Source organism: Dendropsophus ebraccatus, chromosome 1 (genome assembly GCF_027789765.1).
Source record: "Dendropsophus ebraccatus isolate aDenEbr1 chromosome 1, aDenEbr1.pat, whole genome shotgun sequence".
Taxonomy (NCBI): Eukaryota; Metazoa; Chordata; class Amphibia; order Anura; family Hylidae; genus Dendropsophus; species Dendropsophus ebraccatus.
In genome coordinates, this window is record NC_091454.1 from 95,119,290 (window position 1) to 95,143,681 (window position 24,392).

Sequence of the window (24,392 nt, forward strand, 5' to 3'; positions counted from 1 at the left end):
ATATATGGAAACATGGTTTGATGAGGTCATCTCACATTTAGTTGATTTTATATATCTTGTACATGAATACATCCCCTCATCATAACTATCTAGCTTATGTAACTACATTTCTCAGCGATTGCTATTGCTATTGTTAGTGTAGTTTATTTTTTTTATGATAACAATAAAATGTAACTTCTTGGGCCAACCTACTGTACTGGAAAGAAATAATACATAGAGCTAAAAGGTCTTAGCAGGGGTGATTATTGACCTCCTTATCCCTAATCATTCCCTAACTATTCATCAAAGGAATAATTCTTAAACTGATTGTGAAGCCAAACAGCAGATATTTCATCAAACTTCTCCATAAACATGCATGTTAAGCTCAACCCAGCACATTTCTTTCATTGGGGGCACAATAATAATCTGTTGCTAGAACCCACTATGTTTGGTTTATCTCCATTAAAACAAAGTATCAGGCATATTGAGATCTTATTAGAGATGAGCGAGTAGTACTTGATCGAGTAGCTAATACTATATTCAAAATACTTGTTTTCGATTGAGCATCCGACAAAAAACGCAGTAAAAATTTGTTAGTAGCACACTGGCATCACGAGATCAGCGTCTACATTCATTGGCTGGCTTACACATGTGACCTTCAGAATAAAAGAACTTGGCATTTCCTGCTCATTTTCAGATGCCATCTTGAAGCTAGTCAGGGAGAGAGGCTGCTGTAGGGAGAGTGAAGATTTAGCTAATTCTAGGCAGGAAAGACAGCAAAAGCCCTTGTTAGGGTTACAACTATACACAGCGCAGTATATATCTAGTGATTCTAGTGTGAATAGGCCGACTACCGCCACATCTGCAGCTCATTCTCACAGACAGGCCGGCAGACTGCTTTATGTGTGATGAAGGGTGTCTGAAAATCCAGATGACTTTGAAAATTTAAAGAGGACATGTCTGACCACATCACACACACACATACAATGACAGTTAGCGATGGGTGCGGTTTGATTTCTTCCTTGCCTTTGCCATCTGCAGTTGTTATAGGCATTGTGATTTAAAAGAGTGCATGAAAATGTTTTTTTTTGGTTAAAATTTGGCTTTCAGGCCATGCTAAGGTAGAGGAAGGAAATTTTCCTGGTGTATTTTTTCCACTTTACAAAGAGGTTATAATGTGTTTGGAGTGTATTGTTGAGAGGCTGTGATAATGGCGCAATACTGCGACTTGGACGTGTTAGATGCACCAGGCATGCTTCCCCTGCTGTCCCAGTTGCATTCCAGAGGTGTTTGCAACATTTTCTGAGGTGTCATTGAGGACTTGGTGACCTCCAAGTGGTCGAATTCAGATTTTCAAGAAACAAGCATTTTTCTCCCATAGACTTTAAGAGGGTTTAATATTTAACGAATAGTTGAACATCACAGTCCATCAGATTTAGAGCTTTCGAATATTTCACTACTTGCTCATCTCTAAATGTCATATATTCGGTCCTTCTTTCCCCCTACAACGGCTCTGCATTTGATCCTCTGTTCCTGACAGATCCTCTCATGTTGCTGAACATATCTGTAAAAAATAGAAGATAAACTAATGCAACACTATTGCGTTCGTATCTACTGCGAACGACCGAACAACGTCTTATTCAATGCAAACGATTTGCAAACGTTTTGCGAACGAGCAAACAATAAAAATATGTCCAGGTCTTATAAAGCGATCAACGATTTCTCATTCGTCGTTAATCGTTAACTGCATTTCAACCAAACGATTATCGTTTAGATTCAAAAGATTTACCGATAATCTGAACAATAATCGTCCGGTGGAATAGGGCCCTTACTCATACACACACACACACACACACGCAATGAGCTGAGAGAGGAACCTTTATGTCAAAGTCAAGAGATGGACTATAGTTGCCAGGCAGAGAAGCCAAAGGTTTATGTAGCATGGTCTGGATAAGTCCAAGAGCTTAGGGCTAAAGTGCGTGAAAATGGAAGGCCCAGTGGGTATATTAATGAGATCATTGGGATAGTAGTCCTGAGTGGTCACTGTACAGCTCTTGGTGATAATAGTGGCTTGAGTGGTTCTACTAGTTCTCCCACACACCCCTGGGAAGGCACATTGAGAGATGGTAGTGCAAAAGGTTATGATGATGACGATCACCAGGGGAAGCCCTGTGAAATGTCTAGGCTAATGGTGTAATCCACAAATCGGTGTTTCAAGAGTACCTGGAGCTGGCCCCCTTTACTCTGGCTTTTGATGATTTTGCTACTCCCTGGTCTTCACATGGTAGCTTAATCCTGGGAAAGCTTAGAGGTGGCATAGCATATCAATTTCTTTGTCCAGCAACATTTCTCCCAATAATAGGGTGCAATCTAAAAACTCTTGTGTCCAGCCTCCTTTTAAAATAAGGACTAGTTAGAACAAAGGGGGAGATTTATCAAACTGGTATAAAGTGAAACTGGCTCAGTTGCCCTTAGCAACCTATCGGATTCCACCTTTCATTTTCCAAAGAGTCTGTGAGGAATGAAAGGTGGAATCTGATTGGTTGTTAGGGGCAACTGAGCCAGTTTTTCATTACACCAGTTTGATAAATCTCCCCCAAAGTTTCAGATGGGAATTCTTACCAGAAAGAGACTTCAGCCCCAAGCAAACTCAGGATTCTTAGCAAGAGCTGTAATTCTTCCAGGCAGTCCTCTGCTATTATCCTCTGACATGACCCTATTCTTCTCTCACGAAAAAAGGCTGACTTGCACACTTCTCAGTTGAGGAATTGCCTCAACTCATCCTCTCACTAAAAGTTCCTCTGAACTCTGAACTGACTAAACCTACTTTGTCTCAGTAGAGAGGGTGTATTGCTCACAGTCACACCTGTTACAATGCATTTCTAAACAATTCTAAACAAAAAGCAACTAAGCATTGCAGCCAGGTAGGAAACAATCCAAAAGTTCCTAAAAAGAGGAATGGCTGTGCCACACCCAACCACAGGTCCTACAGGAATCGCAACGGGACACTGCACAAGGCCAAGGTCTAGATGTGAAACACATTATAGTATATATGACATAGTTTACGAGTAATTGTCAGTATATTTAAGTCAAAATTTACATTTTTCCTTGCATATGACATTGAAGACACAGTCTCCTTTTATAAGACAATGCTCGATATTCTTCTGCTTTTGGACTGTGCTGTAAACTTGTGATGTAAATGCATTGCCTTAGGCAGTGACACTACAGTGAACTTCTCCTCCTCAGCACACATTTATTTTTGGACTGCGCAGATGCTGCAGGGAACAAAAATGTTAACATGATTGTGAAACCATTTATTTAGGATATTGGAAAAAATGCAGTATATTCCAAGACCAACAACGCATATCTCTGTATCAGTGGTATAGATGTAAATTAATTAAAACTTTTAAGCCAGGTTATTGTAGGGCATGTAATTTATACTAAGAATCATTTAATATAGCCTATAAAAAGAGTTAACCTATATTGGTCTTCAGAAATTCCAGAAACAAGTATCCTAGCCATATGACATTATAATATCAGATTCTTTTTGAATGCAGACAGCTATTTAAGTTGCACAGACACAATAGAATATCTGAACTTTAACCTGTAACTAGACGACCTGTGGCATCATGCTCTGGACAGCAGCTTGGTCTAATCTGGAGGCTGTCCGCTGCCATGGCAGCTAGCAGCATGTACTGCAGTGCACGGGAAGAGTCAAATCTCAGGATGCAGGTTGAATACTAAATGTTTGCAGATGACTTGTGCAGAGCTGTGCTTCACTTGTATTGAGCTCTGACGTGAGCACACTCTACTTGCAGCACCGTGTCAGATAAAGTGTTGGGAATCTGTGTTTAGACACATCGTCTTGAGGAAGCAAAGAAAGCACAAGGAGAGTAAGACATTTTTCTTTCGGATTTTGTCACAATGAAGATATTGCTCTTGAAGACCTCTGGCTGCATGACAGAGAGAGAGAAATGGGTTATTTCTCCTGGGCTGGACTGGTGTGTTGAAGAAGCATGCTGTACATCTATATCCTAAGGATTTCTAACCATGTTACTGCTATCACTGCAGTCGTGGCACAGTGATGGGTTTGGTGCTTCATACTGCATACTGCAAAACATAGCACATTCCTGCAAGGTGGAGCCGACATTTTTACTTAGCTTCATGAAAACCTCAGCAATTTCAATTTTTATTGCAAAATGCAGCGCCCTACTGAATTGCCATTTGTCAAGAAGAAGGATGTCCGAAGAGATGCTTGTCTCAGGAAACAAAAATCTATGACAAACCTTTCGTTTATTAGTGGAAGTACAGAAAATGGCATGCTCTTCTCCTACCAGGCAAGCTGGCATGAAGAGGCCTCCAACTCCCAACTTCAATATGTTCAGAGGGAAGAGAAAGTGGAAGAGTCCACAAGCTGTCTGTCAAAGGTGTTCTCCCAGTCTGTGCACACTCTTCTTCCTACTGCATCATGGGAAACAAAAAATGAGGCTTCCAATTGTAGTCTTACTTCACGTCGGAGGTCATCATATCATTTTACTGGAAATCAAGATGTATTGATGTTTTCCGTGGCAGGATGCTCCCAGCTTGTGGACAATCAGTCTAATGCTAATTTATGTGATATTCGCAAGAGCTGGTCTGAGGAAGAGGAGGATAATTGCTTGCGGGAAGGAACTGCTTATTTGGATGAGGAAGTCATCATGACTATGCTGGTTGATTTAGAACAGGCATTGCATTGTGAATCACTTGGTGAGTTAAAAGGCATACCCATTTAAAAGACAGGGGTCAGATGAGTTGTATTATATTCCATTTTTAAGGTAAATGTTATTAATAGCAAAGTGCACATAAAAGTGCACATAGTACAGTAAATGTTACAAAAAAAAAGTCTACATATTTAGTAAGTTCTAGTATTTTATGAAGAAGGAAGCAGAAGATGAACAGTGCTATTGGTCCATTCAATATTGGAGTTTTAATTATATATAGTTTCAAAATTTTACATTATTGTGTGAAATATTCTTACATTTTCAGTTTAATAAATAATTTTTGTACTGTCTTCTATAGAAATTGCTACACATTTCCATTTTATATACATATTGATCCATTGAGTGTAATTATTGTTAACCTCACTTTACAATAGTTAATTGCAATGCTGTCAGTAAGTGAAGGATGTACCGAATGTTTCTTCTATATTGGGTTAGACTTCTGTCTTCATAGTTGGTCTAATCTTAGCCTCATTATTTCCCTAGTCTTTTACTGTAAATGCCATTTTCCAGTTAATTGCTGCTGGCCAAGTTCCTAAATGTTTTGCTCTGTCAGCTGCCCATGTCAGCATGCCTATATGCACAATTCTATTGCAGTCTCCCCATGCGATTCCACAATAATACTATGTTTAATGGTTAAAATTTCTATTTATATTTGAAGTGGTCATATTTTAAAGGGCCATATCGCTAGTATATATATCTCCGTCTCATCAGATGTCTGGGACTCCTGATCCTGAGAGTGCAACACTCATTCAGCACAGTATCCCCCGCAGAGTTAATCTCTGCACAGCATTTTCCAGCCACATGAGTGAATGGGGCTGACTGGATTTTTCTGCACAAGTGAGTGGCTGGGACACCACTGGATACTGCTCTGGGGGACAGAAACAGTGAATCGGTTGCAGTATTAACCATATATCCCCTGCCATTCCCACTATCAGTGGTGGTGGGGTGTCCAGAGATTGGACCCTAGCTCATAATAAAGTGATGTCATATCCTACTAATATGTCATCATGTTATGAGGTTGGATCAGTGGTGTAGCCAACATAGCGGCAGGAAAGGCAGTTGCTATGGGGCCCCGTGCAGGAGGGGGGCCCGGGGGAGAACGTAAGAGCATGTGTCCTTCTGCTTCACCCCTTCTGTACTGCAGTGTGTAAGTGACCCAATGTTTACTTACATGCTGCAACACAAAAAAGGGTTAACAAGCAGAAGAGGTCACCTATACACTGCAGTACATAAAGGGTTAAGCAGAAGGTAGTCTGCTCCTGCACCTATGTATTTAACCATAAAGGCTCCTAATGGGCCCTTATAGTTAAAAACAGCGGACTGTCATAGCAAGTAGCCATTGGCTGTCTGCTCTGCCAGTCACTCTTGTTGCTGCAGCCAGGATTATGCTTCTGGCCGCAAGAGATTTTATTTTTTGGCCACATCACAGAGCATACACTGTGCATATGTATGTATGTATATACTGTATATATATATATATATATATATATATATATATATATATATATATATATATTCATACAATTTTGTTTTGAGGACATACAACTATTTTACTCATTTGATTTTGAATGGTTGTAGGCACAGTAGAGACTAGCACGTGATAATGATTATTTAAATAGTGTTGTGCAAACTACTTTTATACTTGAATCATAGCTACATACACACCCTGCGTATCCCATGTTCCTAATGTAATATATTTCTACATCATAAATGTGCATGCTTTACAAACTTTGAGGTGGGCTTCACTCTTTAAAGTGTCACTGTTGTTCACTTTTGAAATCTAAATCAACAGTACATGTGATATAAAGAAAGTTTTCAATATAAATTCATTTTTTTTTGTTATAATTTATAGTATTAGATTTATTACTCTTTTATTCTGTTTTATTGTGCAGTATGCTTAAAAACAACTTTTCCTTAGAACTCTTTTTTACACAGGGGCAACAGACTAATCACAACTTAATTATTGTGCGTGGCTGCATGAACAATCACATGATTGTTTCAGTGGTCCTTCAAATTTGTCATTGTCAGCTGCACATCCCCAGTATACACTGAGTGATGTGCGGTCTATAATGATGATGTAAATATTTACACCAATGATCCAATGTTTGTTGGCTGATCCCTGATCCCTGTTGGCTGATAATCGGCCATATAAAATGGCCTTTACATTTACGACCAGAACCCAGCAGAGGGGTGTGGGAAACAGCATTTAATAACAGGAAGATAGGGCAGGACTGTGGGATTTCCGCTAGGGTTGGCAATGATTACATGATGCTGTGTGTCAACTGAAAGTGATAGGATAGCCTGTTTGTAATCTAAAGTGGTTTTGGACTGTGACTAATAGTAAGGCATAATAATAATAAATAATAATAATAGTGCATAGGCATCACTATGTTCTGGCTAGTGAGACCCCAGGAATAAAAGGTTTTATATAGTGAAAGTAACTGTATTGTAATTAAATATTTTGTCAAGGTGAAGATCCAGAAACACGGAGAATGAGAACTGTGAAGAATATAGCAGATCTTAGGCAAAATCTAGAAGAGACCATGTCCAGTTTACGTGGGACTCAAATAAGCCACAGGTATGGTTGACCTCTTTTATTTATTTGTATATTTCTTGTATGTGAAAAGCATAGATAACTGAGCCAGCTGCGGCATGGTTTCATGGTTTTTCAGAATGATAATAAGAAGAAGCTGCTAAATCTGCACCCAGAGATAAACAGCATGGAATGACACTATGCTTCTTAGTGCTTTGTTTTAATAGCTGCAGTGGAATCGATGCACCAAGCAGATGTCCAGGGAGACTAAACAGCTGATATTCTCCAAAGCATACATCTCTAATATTCTCAGCATTTAACAAAAATATACCATAGTTAAACATTTTCAATATTCTTCCTACCGACAGGCAATGTGGAATCAATAACTACAAAATTGCCATAATAGAAACAATAGCAATGATTGAGAACTTCTATAATCACATTTATTTTACCATTTTTATAATTACCATCTACCCACTGGATGCTTTCAGTTATTGTATTGTTTGCTGTTACCTGTCATTTCTATTAATAGTACAACAAGGTATGAGCATACAATGAATTTAGGAAGTCTTCAGGCCCTTTCACTTTTTTCCAGATTTTATGTCATTATAAAAAATAAATAGTTTTCCCCATCATTCTGCGCTCAATACCCCATAATGACAAAGTGAAACAAAATGTTGAAATCTTTTATTTACGCTTTCATGATCTAGGGTCATTGATACTTCAATTCCCAGGTCGTTTTAGGATATTAGCTTATGGGATCATAATGCTCCCGTAAGCTGATGTCCATGTGTCTGCCCCCTCTCCTCTGTCCCCTGCCACTGTTAAAATCTTGTGACAGCGACGGGGAGAGAGGCAGAACTCCCCTCCCTGCTTTCTCTCCCTTCCTCCCTCCCCCCGCTGGCCTCCGTAGCCAGGAAACCTGAAGCCTGAGGCTCCTGCTTTCCATGGCTACCATCAGGGCTCTGCAATCACTTCGCAGAGCCCTAATGGACACCGGCAGAGAATTCTCCCTTTGTAGAGGGAGAATTCTCTGTCAGAAGCCCTATAGATGCTGCGGTCGTGCTGACTGCAGTATCCATAGGGTTAACACTCAGCACTGGAGGACAGCTCCGGTGCTGAGAGTTGCGGCTATCACTGATAGCCGGGACCCGCTGCGGATGACACAGGTGCAGCTTCTACACCTGTGTCATCCTGGATCGTTAATTAACGTCGCTGCAACATGGGGCATGGGCTTCAGCGACGATAATAAAGTGAAGCGGCGGGAGGAGGTTGAAGAGGAAAAAAAATATTGCATTGGCTGAGTATTGCATCAAGTATTCAGACCCTTTACCCTTGAGTAACGACCTCTTTTAAATAGATAGGAGATTTGAGAATTTAACCAGGTGCCCTCTGCTCGACAGGGTGGAAGGTGCCTGTTTCACCTTCTAGTAACCTATTGCATTTTTTCCTTCTAATGTTCTAATCCTTGAAGGGACATGTAAAAGATATAAACAAAAATTAGAAAGAAAAAATGCAATAGGTTTCTCTAAGACACATTAGAACACTGGTAGTATGCAGTCAATTGCTGCCATGCTGACGGAGTTCTAATGTGTCAGAAACCTATTGCAGTATAGCTATATAATTACCAGACAGGAAGCTGGCAAGATGCAGAGTTTTACTGCCCTGGGCTCTCAGCAGCTCCAGGCTATCCCTACATTGTACAATCAGCTTTGTGTGATGGTCACCTGTGCCTGGGGATAGAAGGAATAAGCTCCCGCAGCAGATTTATCCTCCTAAATACACAGAGATGTGCAAATCGGGACACTATGGCGGAGATTCCAGGGCCTCCTCCCTGGTTGTGCCCAACACCTTTTCCAGTAATGGTTATAATTAATTAGGTGGGATGCTGGGAAACAGGGAAGCACAGAAAGAGTGAGCTCACTTGTCTGGTTCTAGCCGGTAAAGGGTTCTTATGCTACACAGAGAAACACAAAGGGAGTACAGAGCATAGCTGAGAACCAGACGGAATGGCATCGTTACCTGAGCACCACAAGGTGCTTTATGATTCAACACTACTCAGTACTTATTTGAAGCTCAATTGGCAACAATTACAGCCTCTAGTATTCTTGGGTATAATGTCATAAGGCTTTCACACCTGTATTTGGGTATCTTCTGCCATTCTTCTCTGTAGATCATCTGAGGCTCTGTCAAGTTGGATGGGTACTTTTGGTAGATAGCTATTTTCAGCACTTTCCAGAGATGTTCACTAGGGTTTAAGTCTGGCATTGGCTACACCACTGAAGGACATTTACAGAGTTGCTCTACAGGCTGTTCTTTCTCTTCATGGCTTGGTCTTTGCTCTCCTATGCATTGTCAATTGTGATCGGATCAGGGGCTTAGACAGCACTGCAGTTCCCCTCACGAAGGTTGGTGGCAGTAAAAGGAAACAAGCTGCCCCTTACTGCTGCCTCTTGAAGGAAATTGAGTGGAAGAAAAAAAAAAGTACCCCTTTAAATAGTAGGAAACTGTATATCCCCATACTTGGCATACGCCTCCTATGCTGCCCTCAAATATAAAAGACAACTGACAGATTGACAGAGACCTATTCTGTTATGTCTTTCACAATTACTAACAATGACAATGCACTTATACCAGTGACTGTCTTCTTTGGAAAACATATATAGTACATTAATGTTCATGCTGAGCAACAAGTTATACATACAGTATTTATCCTTATTTAATACACCAATCTCTCAAACATTAAATTGACTTTGTGTTTTTGTGATTGTATCTATATCATAAAAATCAAAGTCTGTCTGTCTGTCTGTCTGTCTGTCCTCTATAGACTTCCAAACGCCTGAACCGTTTGACCCCAAATTTGGCACACAGATACATTGGGTGCCCGGGAAGGTTATTGCGAAGGTCATATCCCCGCCAGATGTACAGGAGGGGAGGGGGAGGGGAAAGAGAGGCGCCTCATAGAGATGAATGGGAAAATCTCCTCACTGCAAACACAGGTGATATAATTAGCTGCAGCAGACACGGCAGTTGGAGCCTTAGCAACCAATAGGATTACTGCTTTCATTTTCACAGGGAGCAATGGTTGCTAGGGAAGCTGCCTCACAACATCCACAGTAATAACTGGTAGACCCCCTCCTCCATCTATACAGTACATGTATATACAGGGCCCCCTACTCCATCTATACAGTACATGTATATACAGGGCCCCCTACTCCATCTATACAGTACATGTATATACAGGGCCCCCTACTCCATCTATACAGTACATGTATATACAGGGCCCCCTACTCCATCCATACAGTACATGTATATACAGGACCCCCTACTCCATCCATACAGTACATGTATATACAGGGCCCCCTACTCCATCTATACAGTACATGTATATACAGGGCCCCCTACTCCATCTATACAGTACATGTATATACAGGGCCCCCTACTCCATCTATACAGTACATATATATACAGGACCCCCTACTCCATGTATACAGTACATGTATATACAGAAACCCCTACTCCATCTATACAGTACATATATATACAGAACCCCCTACTCCATCTATACTGTACATGTATACAGGACCCCCTACTCCATCTATACAGTACATGTATATACAGGACCTCCTACTCCATCAATACTGTACATGTATACAGGACCCCCTACTCCATCTATACAGTACATGTATATACAGGGCACTACAGGACAGGTATACCAAACTGTGACTGGGTAACACCGCCACACCAGACCTGACCAATACCGCCATACTGTGACTGGATAACACTGCCATACCAGACCTGACCAATACCGCCACACTGTGACTGGGTAACACCTCCATACCAGACCTGACCAATACCGCCACACTGTGACTGGATAACACTGCCATACCAGACCTGACCAATACCGCCACACTGTGACTGGATAACACTGCCATACCAGACCTGACCAATACAACCATACTGTGACTGGATAACACTGCCATACCAGACCTGACCAATACCGCCATACTGTGCTGGATAACACTGTCATAACACACCTGACCAATATTGCCACACTGTGACTGGGTAACACCTCCATACCAGACCTGACCAATACCGCCATACTGTGACTGGATAACACTGCCATACCAGACCTGACCAATACTGCCACACTGTGACTGGAGAACACTGCCATACTAGACCTGACCAATACCGCCACACTGTGACTGGATAACACTGCCATACCAGACCTGACCAATACCGCCATACTGTGACTGGGTAACACTGCCACACCAGACCTGACCAATACCGCCATACTGTGCTGGATAACACTGTCATACCAGACCTGACCAATACCGCCATACTGTGACTGGGTAACACTGCCACACCAGACCTGACCAATACTGCCATACTGTCACTGGATAACACTGTCATACCACACCTGACCAATACCGCCAAACTGTGACTGGATAACACTGCCATACCACACCTGACCAATACCGCCATACTGTGACTGGATAACACCACTATACCAGACCTGACCAATACCGCCATACCGTGACTGGAGAACACCGCCACACCAGACCTGACCAATACCGCCGTACTGTGACTGGATAACACCGCCATACCAGACATGACCAATACCGACACACTTTACTGAATAACACTGCCATACCAGACCTGACCAATACCGCCATACTGTGACTGGATAACACAGCCACACCAGAGCTGACCAATACCGCCATACTGTGACTGGATAACACCGCCATACCAGTCATGACCAATACCGACACACTGTGACTGGAAAACACCGCTATACCAGACCAATACCGCCATACCCCCCTCGAAAAGACACCAGATTTTCTGGCAAGTCTGAACAGGAGGGTACTGCCCCTCTGCAAGGTGCTACCCTACACACCAGACCATGGGTGCCTAATGGTAAATACGACCCTGCAGGTATACAGGAGACTGACACTTTATACCCGGGCAGCGCCGGGTATATTTTCTAGTATGTTATAAATTTACAATATAAGATCAGTCTTTTGTTCTGTCTTTTTGTGCAGCACACTTGAAACAACCTTTGATAGCACAGTAACAACTGAAGTAAGTGGAAGAAGTTTGCCAAGTTTAACAAGTCGATCCTCTACAGTGACTTGGAGACTTGGACAGGCTAGCCCTAGGCTCCAAGCGGGTGATGCCCCATCTTTTGTTGGTGCTTATCCTAGAAGTAATACTGGACGCTTCATCCACACAGACCCATCACGCTTCATGTACACTACGCCTCTTCGGCGTGCTGCTGTTTCCCGGCTTGGAAACCTATCACAAGTTGACATCTGTGAGAAGGGAAACCATGACCTTGACATGTCTTCAGATGTGGATGTAGGAGGCTATATGAGTGATGGGGACATTCTTGGGAAGAGCCTGAGATCTGATGATATCAACAGCGGGTGAGTACATTTTTTAGCATTTAAGAACACTTTCTATCATTTTTAATTGTTTTTGACTGTATGCTAAAATAAATATTAGACTTTTATATATTCTATATATCTCTTTATATTTTACATGTTAGGAAGTATATATTAGGTGTGCCACAGAGATCAACACTGTACATAGAGTAAATGGTAAACGTGTGTGGATACAGCCATTGCTAATATATTTCTGTCTGTGAAAAAAATATTGCTTTTGACCTACTTTTCCATAACAAAACCTACAGTAACTCACATAGAACAGGATGACAAAGGATATATACACTCAAGGCTATGTTACAAAAACAGACATTTTTTCTTTTATAATGATGCTGTTTATTATTTTCGGACGCCATTCCAAAATAATGTCCATCATTTTAAAAAGCCATTATTTCACATAAAAGACATTGTGGGAACACATCCTCAGAATGGTTGTAGTAAAATCATATACATAAAAGGAAAGAAAAAACTACCAAATCCAGCTATCTGCTGGAATAAATTCCCCTTACGGTAATCACATATAAATCAAAAATAACCTATTAAGGATATATTGGGGAAAACACCAATAAAACATCAATTTTATTAATACGATTAAAATAGAAAAACTCCACAAACAATTAATACCACACACGTGGCGAACACAAAGTACAGGCAAAATTCTACAAGGCCACGCACCAACCACGTGGCACTCCTGGACCTTGATCCACACCAATGTTAATGAATGCGGTAGTAAAAGATAAAGATACGATCTCACCCATTCAGTTGTCCAATTCGTTCATGGTGTGTCACTCCATGGTCCAGTGTAATGCAGGAGTATACATTCACTTTTAGCAGGCCTCCTTTTCTCTCCCTATATGCCCCTAAGTACGTGTGTATATATGTTTCTACCCCTGCTCGCACAGGGTCCCTCGGGGCACTCGCCCTAACAAGGGCGACCCCTGCCCCGATCTACCCTTTGAAATCCACTCCCTATAGAAACCCTATATCTATATACCTATATAGGGTTTCTATAGGGAGTGGATTTCAAAGGTTAGATCGGGGCACGGGTCGCCCTTGTTAGGGTGAGTGCCCCGAGGGACCCTGTGCGAGCAGGGGTAGAAACATAAATACACACGTACTTAGGGGCATATAGGGAGAGAAAAGGAGGCCTGCTGAAAGTGAGTGTATACTCCTGCATTACACTGCACCATGGAGTGACACACCATGAACGAATTGGACAACTGAATGGGTGAGATCGTATCTTTATCTTTTACTACTGTATTCATTAACATTGGTGTGGATCAAGGTCCAGGAGTGCCAAGTGGTTGGTGCGTGGCCTTGTAGAATTTTGCCTGTACTTTGTGTTCGCCACGTGTGTGGTATTAATTGTTTGTGGTTTTTTTTTATTTTAATCGTATTAATAAAATTGATGTTTTATTGGTGTTTCCCCCAATATATCCTTAATAGGTTGTTTTTGATTTACATAAAAGAAAAGGCATCAGACACAGAGAAATTGAAGCCACTAAATCTGCATGATTGCACTCCAATGGTTAATAGTCTTAGGCAATACTATATATCACTACTCCAAGATAAACAAATGCAAAAGTGCTCAAGTAAAGTCTAAAATTAGAGACCTATTTGGCTGCTTTTGGTTTTCAACCACCTCTGGAGGACACAAGGATGCTGAAAGGAGGTTCTATCTCAAGATAGGTATGCGTGCCAGAGGTAGGTCTCACGTCCATTGGACATTTATAGTATAGGAGAGATGAATGGCACTCCAAGAGTAGGTGGTGCACATGATGGATAGGTCCAGCAGCAGGTAAATAGAAGAACCCGGCACTCACCAAATCGGTTATGCTTATTTATCTAGGTGCAACATGCATAGTTTTACAGCAAGAACATGTTTTTGCCAACCAATTTTTATTAACCTACTGGACATTTATGATATATCTTGTTGATTTGTCATTTAGGCTAGATTCAAACAGGAAGGATCTGCAGCGGATTTCACACTGCTAGTTCGCAGCAAAGTCCGCTGCGGATCACAAACTGTTGTTTTCAATGAGATTACATAATCTCAGAGGGATGACAGTTGCACTGTGAGTATGTAAATGCCGCCGCCCGGAGCATACCTTACCTGGTCTGCGCTCCGGCTGCATCCGAGGCTCCCCATTTCCGTATGTCCCGCTCAGTCAAGCAGTGCAGGGCCCCGCCACAGTCACTGATTGGCTGGGCAGGGCCTATGGGAGCTGGGAGCCTCAGATACAGCTGGAGTGCGGTCCAGGTAAAGTATGCTCCGGGCGGCGGTGGGTTAAGGTGGCCGGCATTTACATACTCACAGTGGGATGACAATGTTTACAGCCCTGGTCTTTTTTCTGTCCGTCCTGCAGTTTCGGGGCATTTTGATGCACAGCACATATGCAAATTAGGTCCTTAGGATCACTGGTCCCACAAAGCACCCCCCTCTGCCCGCCTACCGCCTTCTATGCATAATTATACCGGTCTCAGATGGGCATATGCAGGAATACGTGGAGACGCATAATAGACCAGTACAATTATACATATATGAACATGCATAGGAGGTGGCAGGCAGGTTGAGGAGGGTGCTCTGTGGGGCTGGTGCTCTGCATTTACATATGTGCTACCCATCAAAATGCTCCGAAACGGCAGGACAGACAAAAAAAGAGAAGACAAGGGCTGTAAACATCAGGTAAAAAGCTAAAGGGGGATATTGGCAGGTTTGTTTGAGTATCACATATGAGATATATTTATATTGCAACATTTACAACATATTGTGATGCATCATAAGCTACATATGTCAGGACTGTATCTTTGCTGAGCATTATGCGCCCCTCGGCTCGTGCTGTGCGGCCAAGAAGGCGCTGATTTTCTTGCCATTCTGTTTCTGTGTTTTGTTTTGTAGTGTGTGAACACTGGTTATTTGCTCACCTTGAGAGACACACCCGACTTCACCTGCTGAGTTCTGTCTGGCCATGTCTGGGTTAATCTGTGTTTTGGTTCTGCTGTGACTGACAGGTCTTCCTGCCAGTGGATCTGTTTTGTTCTCAGGTGTCTGTGCTTGGAGATCAGGGGGATGTTCCAATGATGTTCTGGATCAGAACCCTGGCCTCCTATATAACTTCCTCAGTCTGGGATATCATTGCTGGTTATTGACTTAGTCTCTGCCTGCTTGAGTTCTGCTATTATCTGTCGTTTCTCAGACCCTTCTGCCTGGTGTTCTGACCATCCTTGCTAGCCGCCTGCCCCTGACCATATTGCTTGTTTTTTGACTCTGCTTATTGGATTGTGATTTTGTACTTTTGCTGCCCGATTGTTGTGACCCGGACTGTCGACTATTCTTCATTGTGTTTTGTCTGTCTGTCTTGTCTTTGTGTCCCACCTAGCCAGTGCAGGGACTGCCGCCCAGTTGCTCGCCGCCATCTTAGGGCGGATTGTGGCAAATAGGTAGTGGACAGTAGGCGGGGCTGAGCTTAGGGCTCACTGTCTTGTCTTGTCCTGCTGTCTGATTCCTAACAACATAGTTACATAGTTAATACGGTTGAAAAAAGACACATGTTCATTAAGTTCAACCAAGGAGGGGATGGATACAGGGAAGGGGGAGGGGTGATAGGTTCTATACATATGCATTTATATTATTTTGGTCTAAGAACTTGTCTAGGCCGGTTTTGAAGCCCTCTACTGTTTTTGCTGTGACCAGATCCTGTGGTAGACTGTTTCACAGATTCACAGTTCTCATTGTAAAGAAGGCTTGTCGCCTCCGGAGATTGAACCTTTTTTTCTCCAGGCAGAGGCAGTGCCCCCTTGTCCTTTGAGGGGGTTTTACCTGGAACATCTTTTCCCCATATTTCTTGTAGGGGCCATTTATATATTTAAATAAATTAATCATATCTCCCCTTAAATGTCTCTTCTCTAGACGAAACAAATTTAATTCTTTTAATCTCTCCTCATAACTAAGATGCTCCATTCCCCTTATTAGTTTAGTCGCCCGTCTTTGTACCCTCTCCAGCTCTAGAAGTGTTAAAGGTATACATGTTCATTTTGCTTTGCACTAAAAATGCAATGTTAGTGTTACCTCAATAGGAAAAAGGTTGCAGGGAACCTTTTGACCATCCCAAAAGATCCAACATGGCTAGATTTTTACATTGGCTGGATGATGGCCCTTGATAATCTTTTTCCAAATAGGGGAACATTAAAGTTGCCTTGTATTTCAGTCTACAAAATAATGGGAACATTTGTGTCCTATTATACATAAGCCTAAATGTTACTTTTTATGAACTGCAAAATATACTGTGTATTGTGGAAGCAACATTATCAGTATGTTAAATATTAGATGCTTGAAACTTGGATACTTCCAAAGAAGAAATCCTGTTTAATGCTACTGACTAGTAAAATAGCGATAAAGGATATTTGGACTGTAAAGGAAACATTGCTGAGAACTGTGGACATGAATGGCTTCTTTCAAGCTGAGACTTCTGGCATGATACTTAATTAATCTCCCTTGACTTTAATGTTTCCCTGGACACCATAATAAATTCCTCTTATACAGTTTTCTGGCAAATTTTCTTGATACATTTTTGACAAGTTGTTAGTTTAGTAAAGGGGAATTATCATATTTTCAATGCTCATCTTCTTTGATTTGCAATTCCACATTGTCTCTTATTCTGTTTTTAATCCTTCCACATATTTCTATTATCACTTAATTAAAACAATTTCCAGGCTGCATTTATGCGATAAACATGGATTTGGCTTCCAAAAACGTAGCCTCAATACTATTGTGGATTATTCTGGAATATTTGTAACCCATACACTAACCTACTCAGAAATAAGTGGACATAAAAACACAAAAAAATCACTCACACAGTAGCTCACACACAGCTAAACACAGTACAAACAAAACATAAAAGAGTAGGTTCACCACTCAACCGTAATGAAGCTTGGTAATGGTTCTGGTTCATACCTCATGAAGGAACCGTGTCCCATAGGATCTAGAGCGGTGCAGACGAAGTCCAGGAGCTTGCTGGACATGCGGTATATGAGTCCAATGTAACAAATCTCGTAGCACTCCAGCTCATAAAATCATGATCCTTTATTTATCCACGAATACAAATACATCCAAGAACACACAAGATGTGTACAGCAACGCGTTTCAACGTGACCGTCTTTTTCACAGCTTATACACCAATGTATAAAAACAGCTCATATATATATCAAAAAGTAAAAACAACAAAGGAAGTTCCACACTTACCCCCTCCTCCAAACAGCGTCTAGGTGAATGTGATGCGCATGTGTGCAATCAGGCCGCGCTTGTCACACCTGAATTCCGACACTGTGGAGGTAGGGGAAGGTGCTCCTCCTAATGGATGAACATAGACATGACACACCACAATGCATAATGAAAAACAACTTAAGATAGACATGATCATATGAAATCATAATATGGTATATAACTAATAAATGTACATCAAATCAGTTTTATAATTAAGTCCTTTAGGGAAGCGGGTATCTAAATTTAATATCCAGAAGGCTTCTCGATTGAGAACCTTCTGTGACCAATTCCCTCCTCTATAATCTTTATATACTTTTTCTAAACCAAAAAATGTAAAATGTGTCAAATCGCCATTATGTGCAGTGATGAAATGTTTAGCCGCACCTGATACATTCTCGCCTTTGCGGCCAATGTCATAGACATGTTCTGCAATGCGAGTTTTTAACCTTCTTGTGGTGCATCCTACATATGATTTGCTACAAAGAGAACATGAGATGGCATAAATTACATGGTCCGTATTACAATTTAAAAATGATTTTATCTGGAAGCTCTTATCTAAATCATCTGTATTAAAGGTGACAGTCTTCTTAGCATACTTGCATACGTTACATCGAGATCCTCCACAAGGGAAGAACCCTTTCTGAGAGAGCCATGTTTTGCCTCTATTCACATTATGTTTTGGTATCGTGGGCGAAATTAAATTGCCGATAGTGATTCCTTTTTTCGCAACCACATTACATCCTCCCTCTAAGATCTTGTTTAATTTATCATCTTGATACAAAATGGGTAAATGTTTATTAAAAATCTTTTTTATTTCAGAAAACTGTAGGCTATATGCTGTACTGAAAGTCACTTGTTTGGATCCATCGTCTCTGCTGCCCCCATCAGTGGATGAGAACAACAGAGACGAACGATCCCTTTCAGCTGACAGCCGTTTGGCCCTGTCAAGCATCCAGGGAGCATATTTTCTTTTGCGTAGCCTTTCATCTATTCCTTTTATTTCCCGAGTGTAATCCTCCTCTCTGGAGCATGCTCTTTTTGTCCTAAGATATTCTCCCTTAGGAATTGCTGATATAGTGTGTTTGGGGTGACAACTTGTGGCTTCCAAAATACTATTACAGGCGATTGGCTTTCTATACAGGGAAGTAATAACGGTACCACTTGCCACATCCCCCGTCAGGGTAAGATCCAAGAAATCGACCGTCTCCACTAAACCTGTATTGGTAAACTTAATGTTAAAATTATTGTCGTTAATGTAATTTACAAAATCCTCTATGGGCGGTACATTGCGACCCCAGATAAACAAGAGGTCGTCAATGTACCGCCCATACCAAACAATGCATTCCTTGAATGGATTTTGATCCGAGAAGAGGAACATGTCCTCCCACCACGACATGTATAAATTTGCAAGCGTGGGGGAGAAACATGACCCCATCGGGGCTCCAGTGATCTGAAGAAAATATTCGCCTTCAAACAGAAAATAATTATTTTTAAGGAGATAGTTTACAGATGACAAGATGAATTCATTTATTTCATTAGAGTATAAGTTAGCTTTTTTGAGATGGTACTCAAGCGAAATTAAAGCAAAATTATGGGGTATACATGAGTAAAGACCCACCACATCGCATGAAAACCATTTGTATGGCTTTTTCCACTGAAAATTACACATGGATTTTAAAACCTCCTTGCTGTCTTTTAGGTAGGCTACACAGTTTTTAACTATAGGTTGCAGCAGTTCATCTACCCATATACTCATTTTCTCAGACAATGACCCTATGCTGGAAATTACGGGTCTTAAAGGAGGAGGGAATATGGCTTTATGGACTTTAGGGAGTCCATGGAAGGCAGGGGTTATGGGATCCTCCACCATCAGAAAGTTGCAATCCTTCTCTGTGAGGATACCCAAACCCCTACCCTCTTGAAGTAACCCATGCAGTGACGCCCTACAGATTGCCTCAGGGTTTTGATCTAACTTTCTGTATGTTTGATTGTCACTCAAAATAACGTATGCTTGCTGTAGATAAACGGCTGTCAGCTGAAAGGGATCGTTCGTCTCTGTTGTTCTCATCCACTGATGGGGGCAGCAGAGACGATGGATCCAAACAAGTGACTTTCAGTACAGCATATAGCCTACAGTTTTCTGAAATAAAAAAGATTTTTAATAAACATTTACCCATTTTGTATCAATTATCAAGTATCAATGATAAATTAAACAAGATCTTAGAGGGAGGATGTAATGTGGTTGCGAAAAAAGGAATCACTATCGGCAATTTAATTTCGCCCACGATACCAAAACATAATGTGAATAGAGGCAAAACATGGCTCTCTCAGAAAGGGTTCTTCCCTTGTGGAGGATCTCGATGTAACGTATGCAAGTATGCTAAGAAGACTGTCACCTTTAATACAGATGATTTAGATAAGAGCTTCCAGATAAAATCATTTTTAAATTGTAATACGGACCATGTAATTTATGCCATCTCATGTTCTCTTTGTAGCAAATCATATGTAGGATGCACCACAAGAAGGTTAAAAACTCGCATTGCAGAACATGTCTATGACATTGGCCGCAAAGGCGAGAATGTATCAGGTGCGGCTAAACATTTCATCACTGCACATAATGGCGATTTGACACATTTTACATTTTTTGGTTTAGAAAAAGTATATAAAGATTATAGAGGAGGGAATTGGTCACAGAAGGTTCTCAATCGAGAAGCCTTCTGGATATTAAATTTAGATACCCGCTTCCCTAAAGGACTTAATTATAAAACTGATTTGATGTACATTTATTAGTTATATACCATATTATGATTTCATATGATCATGTCTATCTTAAGTTGTTTTTCATTATGCATTGTGGTGTGTCATGTCTATGTTCATCCATTAGGAGGAGCACCTTCCCCTACCTCCACAGTGTCGGAATTCAGGTGTGACAAGCGCGGCCTGATTGCACACATGCGCATCACATTCACCTAGACGTTGTTTGGAGGAGGGGGTAAGTGTGGAACTTCCTTTGTTGTTTTTACTTTTTGATATATATATGAGCTGTTTTTATACATTGGTGTATAAGCTGTGAAAAAGACGGTCACGTTGAAACGCGTTGCTGTACACATCTTGTGTGTTCTTGGATGTATTTGTATTCGTGGATAAATAAAGGATCATGATTTTATGAGCTGGAGTGCTACGAGATTTGTTACATTGGACTCATATACAGTACAAACAAGGTAAGACTGCTAACCATAATACATTGGGAATAGTTTCCTGGAGTGAAGCCTAGAAGACCCAGAACTCGGGCTGATTCTTGGTGAAGACAATCATCAAGTAGAAAGTATAGATCTCTGGTTCCAATAAGGAAAAAAAATCTCTGTTTTATTTGTTCATACAAAAAGTAGCATGACTATGCAATGTTTCTCCAAAAGTGTTTAAACATGTTTTAATGGATGTCGATGTCTAACTTTTTATGTGAGCTAAAAAAAACATTGAAGTTTTATCCTTATTGGAGCCGGAGATCCGTAATTTCTATTTGATGATTGTGCTTACTCCCACTGCTTTATTTCCCCCTTTCACCATTCTAAAGTGGCGTTCCCATATATTGAACAGCCAATCTAAGGCCTCAGTGGTCACTTGCAAGCAGATTTTTATTTTATTTTTTTGCTCTGAACCTTTTTTTGTTTAAAGAGGATGTACCACCAGGTACATCCTCTTTAAGCTGAACCCACGGATCGAACTGCGCCGTCACGGGGAAGCCGGTGCTGCAGTCCGAAAAACGGACCGACACCGGCTTCCCCGTGACGGTGCCGTTCTATGCACCAGGACCAGACGGTGCTCAAGCACTGGAGGTAGGCCGGCCCGCCCCCAGTGGGAGGGAATTCCCTCCCCTGTATGACGCGGCTCCCTTAGAATGAATGGAGCTGCGTCATACAGGAGAGGGAATTCCCTCCCACTGGCGGCGGGCCGGCCTTCCTCCTGTGCTTGAGCACCGGCCGGTTCCGTTGGATAGAATGGCGCCATGCACGGGAACCGTGCCGCGGTCCGTTTTTTTGGCTTCCCCGTGACGGCGCCGTTTGATCCGTGGGTTCAGCTTAAAGAGGATGTACCTGGTGGTACATCCTCTTTAAGCAATAAGCGGGAAGTTTTAATTCCTGAGCCTATACTGCTGTGATTTGCCAGATGAACTACAGCAATGACTGTTAAAAATTAAAACACATCCAATAAACACTTATTAACAAATGTACCCCCCTCCACACCTGTTTGACTACACAACACTCTGCCGTAGTCGGAAAGTAATTTCCTGACCTTACAATGCTGCCTGTAGCCTGTGAAAGAAGGAGCTTTTGTTTTCTGAGTTACCTTTTGTTTTTTTTTAATATCATATTTTTTTTTACCCCTTATAATCTAGTGCATTTCAGTTTAACTTTAAGTACTTTGAAGCCTTTCAAGCCATGTTTAAAGGGAATCTGTCAGCAATTTTGAACTGCCCGAGAGTTTTGAGTAGTCAGCAAGGGGAAGGTACAATACCGTCTATTTTGGTTATGCAGCTTGCAGACTGAAAGCATCTCGGGTAGGGCCTGAGCGCTGACAGATTCCTGTTAAGTTTTGATTATCAATAGGATGTTTCCAAAGTGTAGTTCTGATTAAGACCTATGTTCATAGACAAAGATATTATTTGAAGTTGGCTTTCAATAAATAAAATCTGTACTGGGCCCCCATGTACCAGATGAAAATGGGTATCCACTGTTAGGAAAACATGACCACTTTCTTCTAGAGACTTTTATCTCCAGATTGGGTGGGGATTTGCAACTCAGTTCCATTGAAGTTATTGGAGCTGCTTAATTGCAAACCACACCTGAACTGGAGACTAGAGTCATGTTGTCTCTTGAAGAAGGTGGAAAGTTGTTTGATCATGACCTTTTTAGCCCCTCAAACACCAGGCACTCAATGATTGTAACCTCTGCACCCCCTCACTTGTGCATCTGCATCTTTCTTCCAGCGTGTTCTGTATTAGAATCTGTAGTCAGTTCCCTAAATTTGAGTCCTGCAGTGAACCACAGTTATTGTCACTTTAAGGAATCAATAGAGCGAAGGAATTCCCTACAGCATAGCAACCTGAATCCATGAAGATCAATTATTAATCACTCTTGAATGTGATTTTCATGCTACTACTGAGTTTTCTCCAAGGTCACATATTGTTAGTGCATAAAGGTGCCCTTGGTTCTTATCACAGATGTATGTGATACAATTTCCTTTCTTTTTCTTTTCTTTTTTTTTTTTCTGTGGAATTCATCTAAATCCAATACTCATTTTGTTTTGTACATTAGGTATTTAACGGATGGTGGACTGAACTTATACACCAGAAGTCTTAATAGGATACCTGATCTCTCAAACTCTCGTGATGTCATTCATAGAGGGGTACATGATATTGCTGTTGATGCAGACAGGTAAGAACTGACAAGTTATGTTTTGATTTATATGTATTTAGGTTAACAAAAGGTGGCTAATACATTTGTATTGTTTAGTATTTTTGCAATATAGGCTATATTTTTATTTTATGGTCATCACTAACTTTCTATTACATCATTGTAACGTATTTAGGCCACAGAGGACTGCGGAGGTCTATGTGTGCAGACCTAGTGATTGGTATATGAATGAAGACTTTAGAGTGTTTTGATGACAAGTTAGCATATTATGTTGAATTGTTTTCATGAGAGATTAAAACCCTTAACTACAGAAAAGATAAGTGTAGACACATCTGTATATATACACATTACTCATAGTTCTATAGTTTTTTTGTGGTGATCCACTGTATAGGAAAGTATAGTCTGCTATGCCAGAAAAATAGATATGCCCATGCATACCACCTTGACAAAACCTAAAGGAACACTCAGTTGGGTTAATGGGAGACAATTTTCCTGGCATATATGCAAAAAGTAGGTCTGTGATGCAGTGGACACTGAACCCTTATATGAAGAACCTCAGGTGACCTACACCCATACAGTAAATAGTCTATATGTTCTATTAGTTCACATAGAAGCCATAGAGCTTTTGCTCGGCTAGACTAGGGCTGTCAAAGTATTATACAGACAACCAGTCATTTGAATATCCTCAGTGTAATATTACAGTTATTGCCAGCCCAAGGGAAATATATGTCTGGTTCCTATTTCAAAGAAATTTTATATATTGAAACAACCCTTTTAATAATTAAATAATTAAATTAATCATACTTAGTAAGGATAAAAAAAAGTCTGCTCTATGAATTACATGGATGCCATGGAGAAAACCTTGATTTAGGTAATATTTTTTGCTTTTGAATATATATGCAAATACCATTTAAATAAGCCTTTGTCAGCTGATCTTACCTAAAAAATAATGGTGATTAGTTTTCTTTGTGCCATCATCTCATACTAAGCTTGTATCGT

At 41.0% G+C, this 24,392-nt stretch overlaps 1 protein-coding gene across 9 annotated transcripts in view; it reads left to right on the top strand.

Moving 5' to 3' along the window:
- The window catches only part of NAV3 (neuron navigator 3), a 344,164-nt gene that overhangs the window by 226,709 nt on the left and 93,063 nt on the right, over positions 1-24,392 (top strand). For all 9 annotated transcript variants that reach the window (XM_069975584.1, XM_069975530.1, XM_069975540.1 and 6 more), the window contains 3 exons: positions 7,209-7,317; positions 12,315-12,698; positions 23,295-23,414. In XM_069975584.1, the coding sequence (XP_069831685.1) occupies positions 7,209-7,317; positions 12,315-12,698; positions 23,295-23,414 (613 nt within the window). The remainder of the gene's footprint in view (positions 1-7,208; positions 7,318-12,314; positions 12,699-23,294; positions 23,415-24,392) is intronic.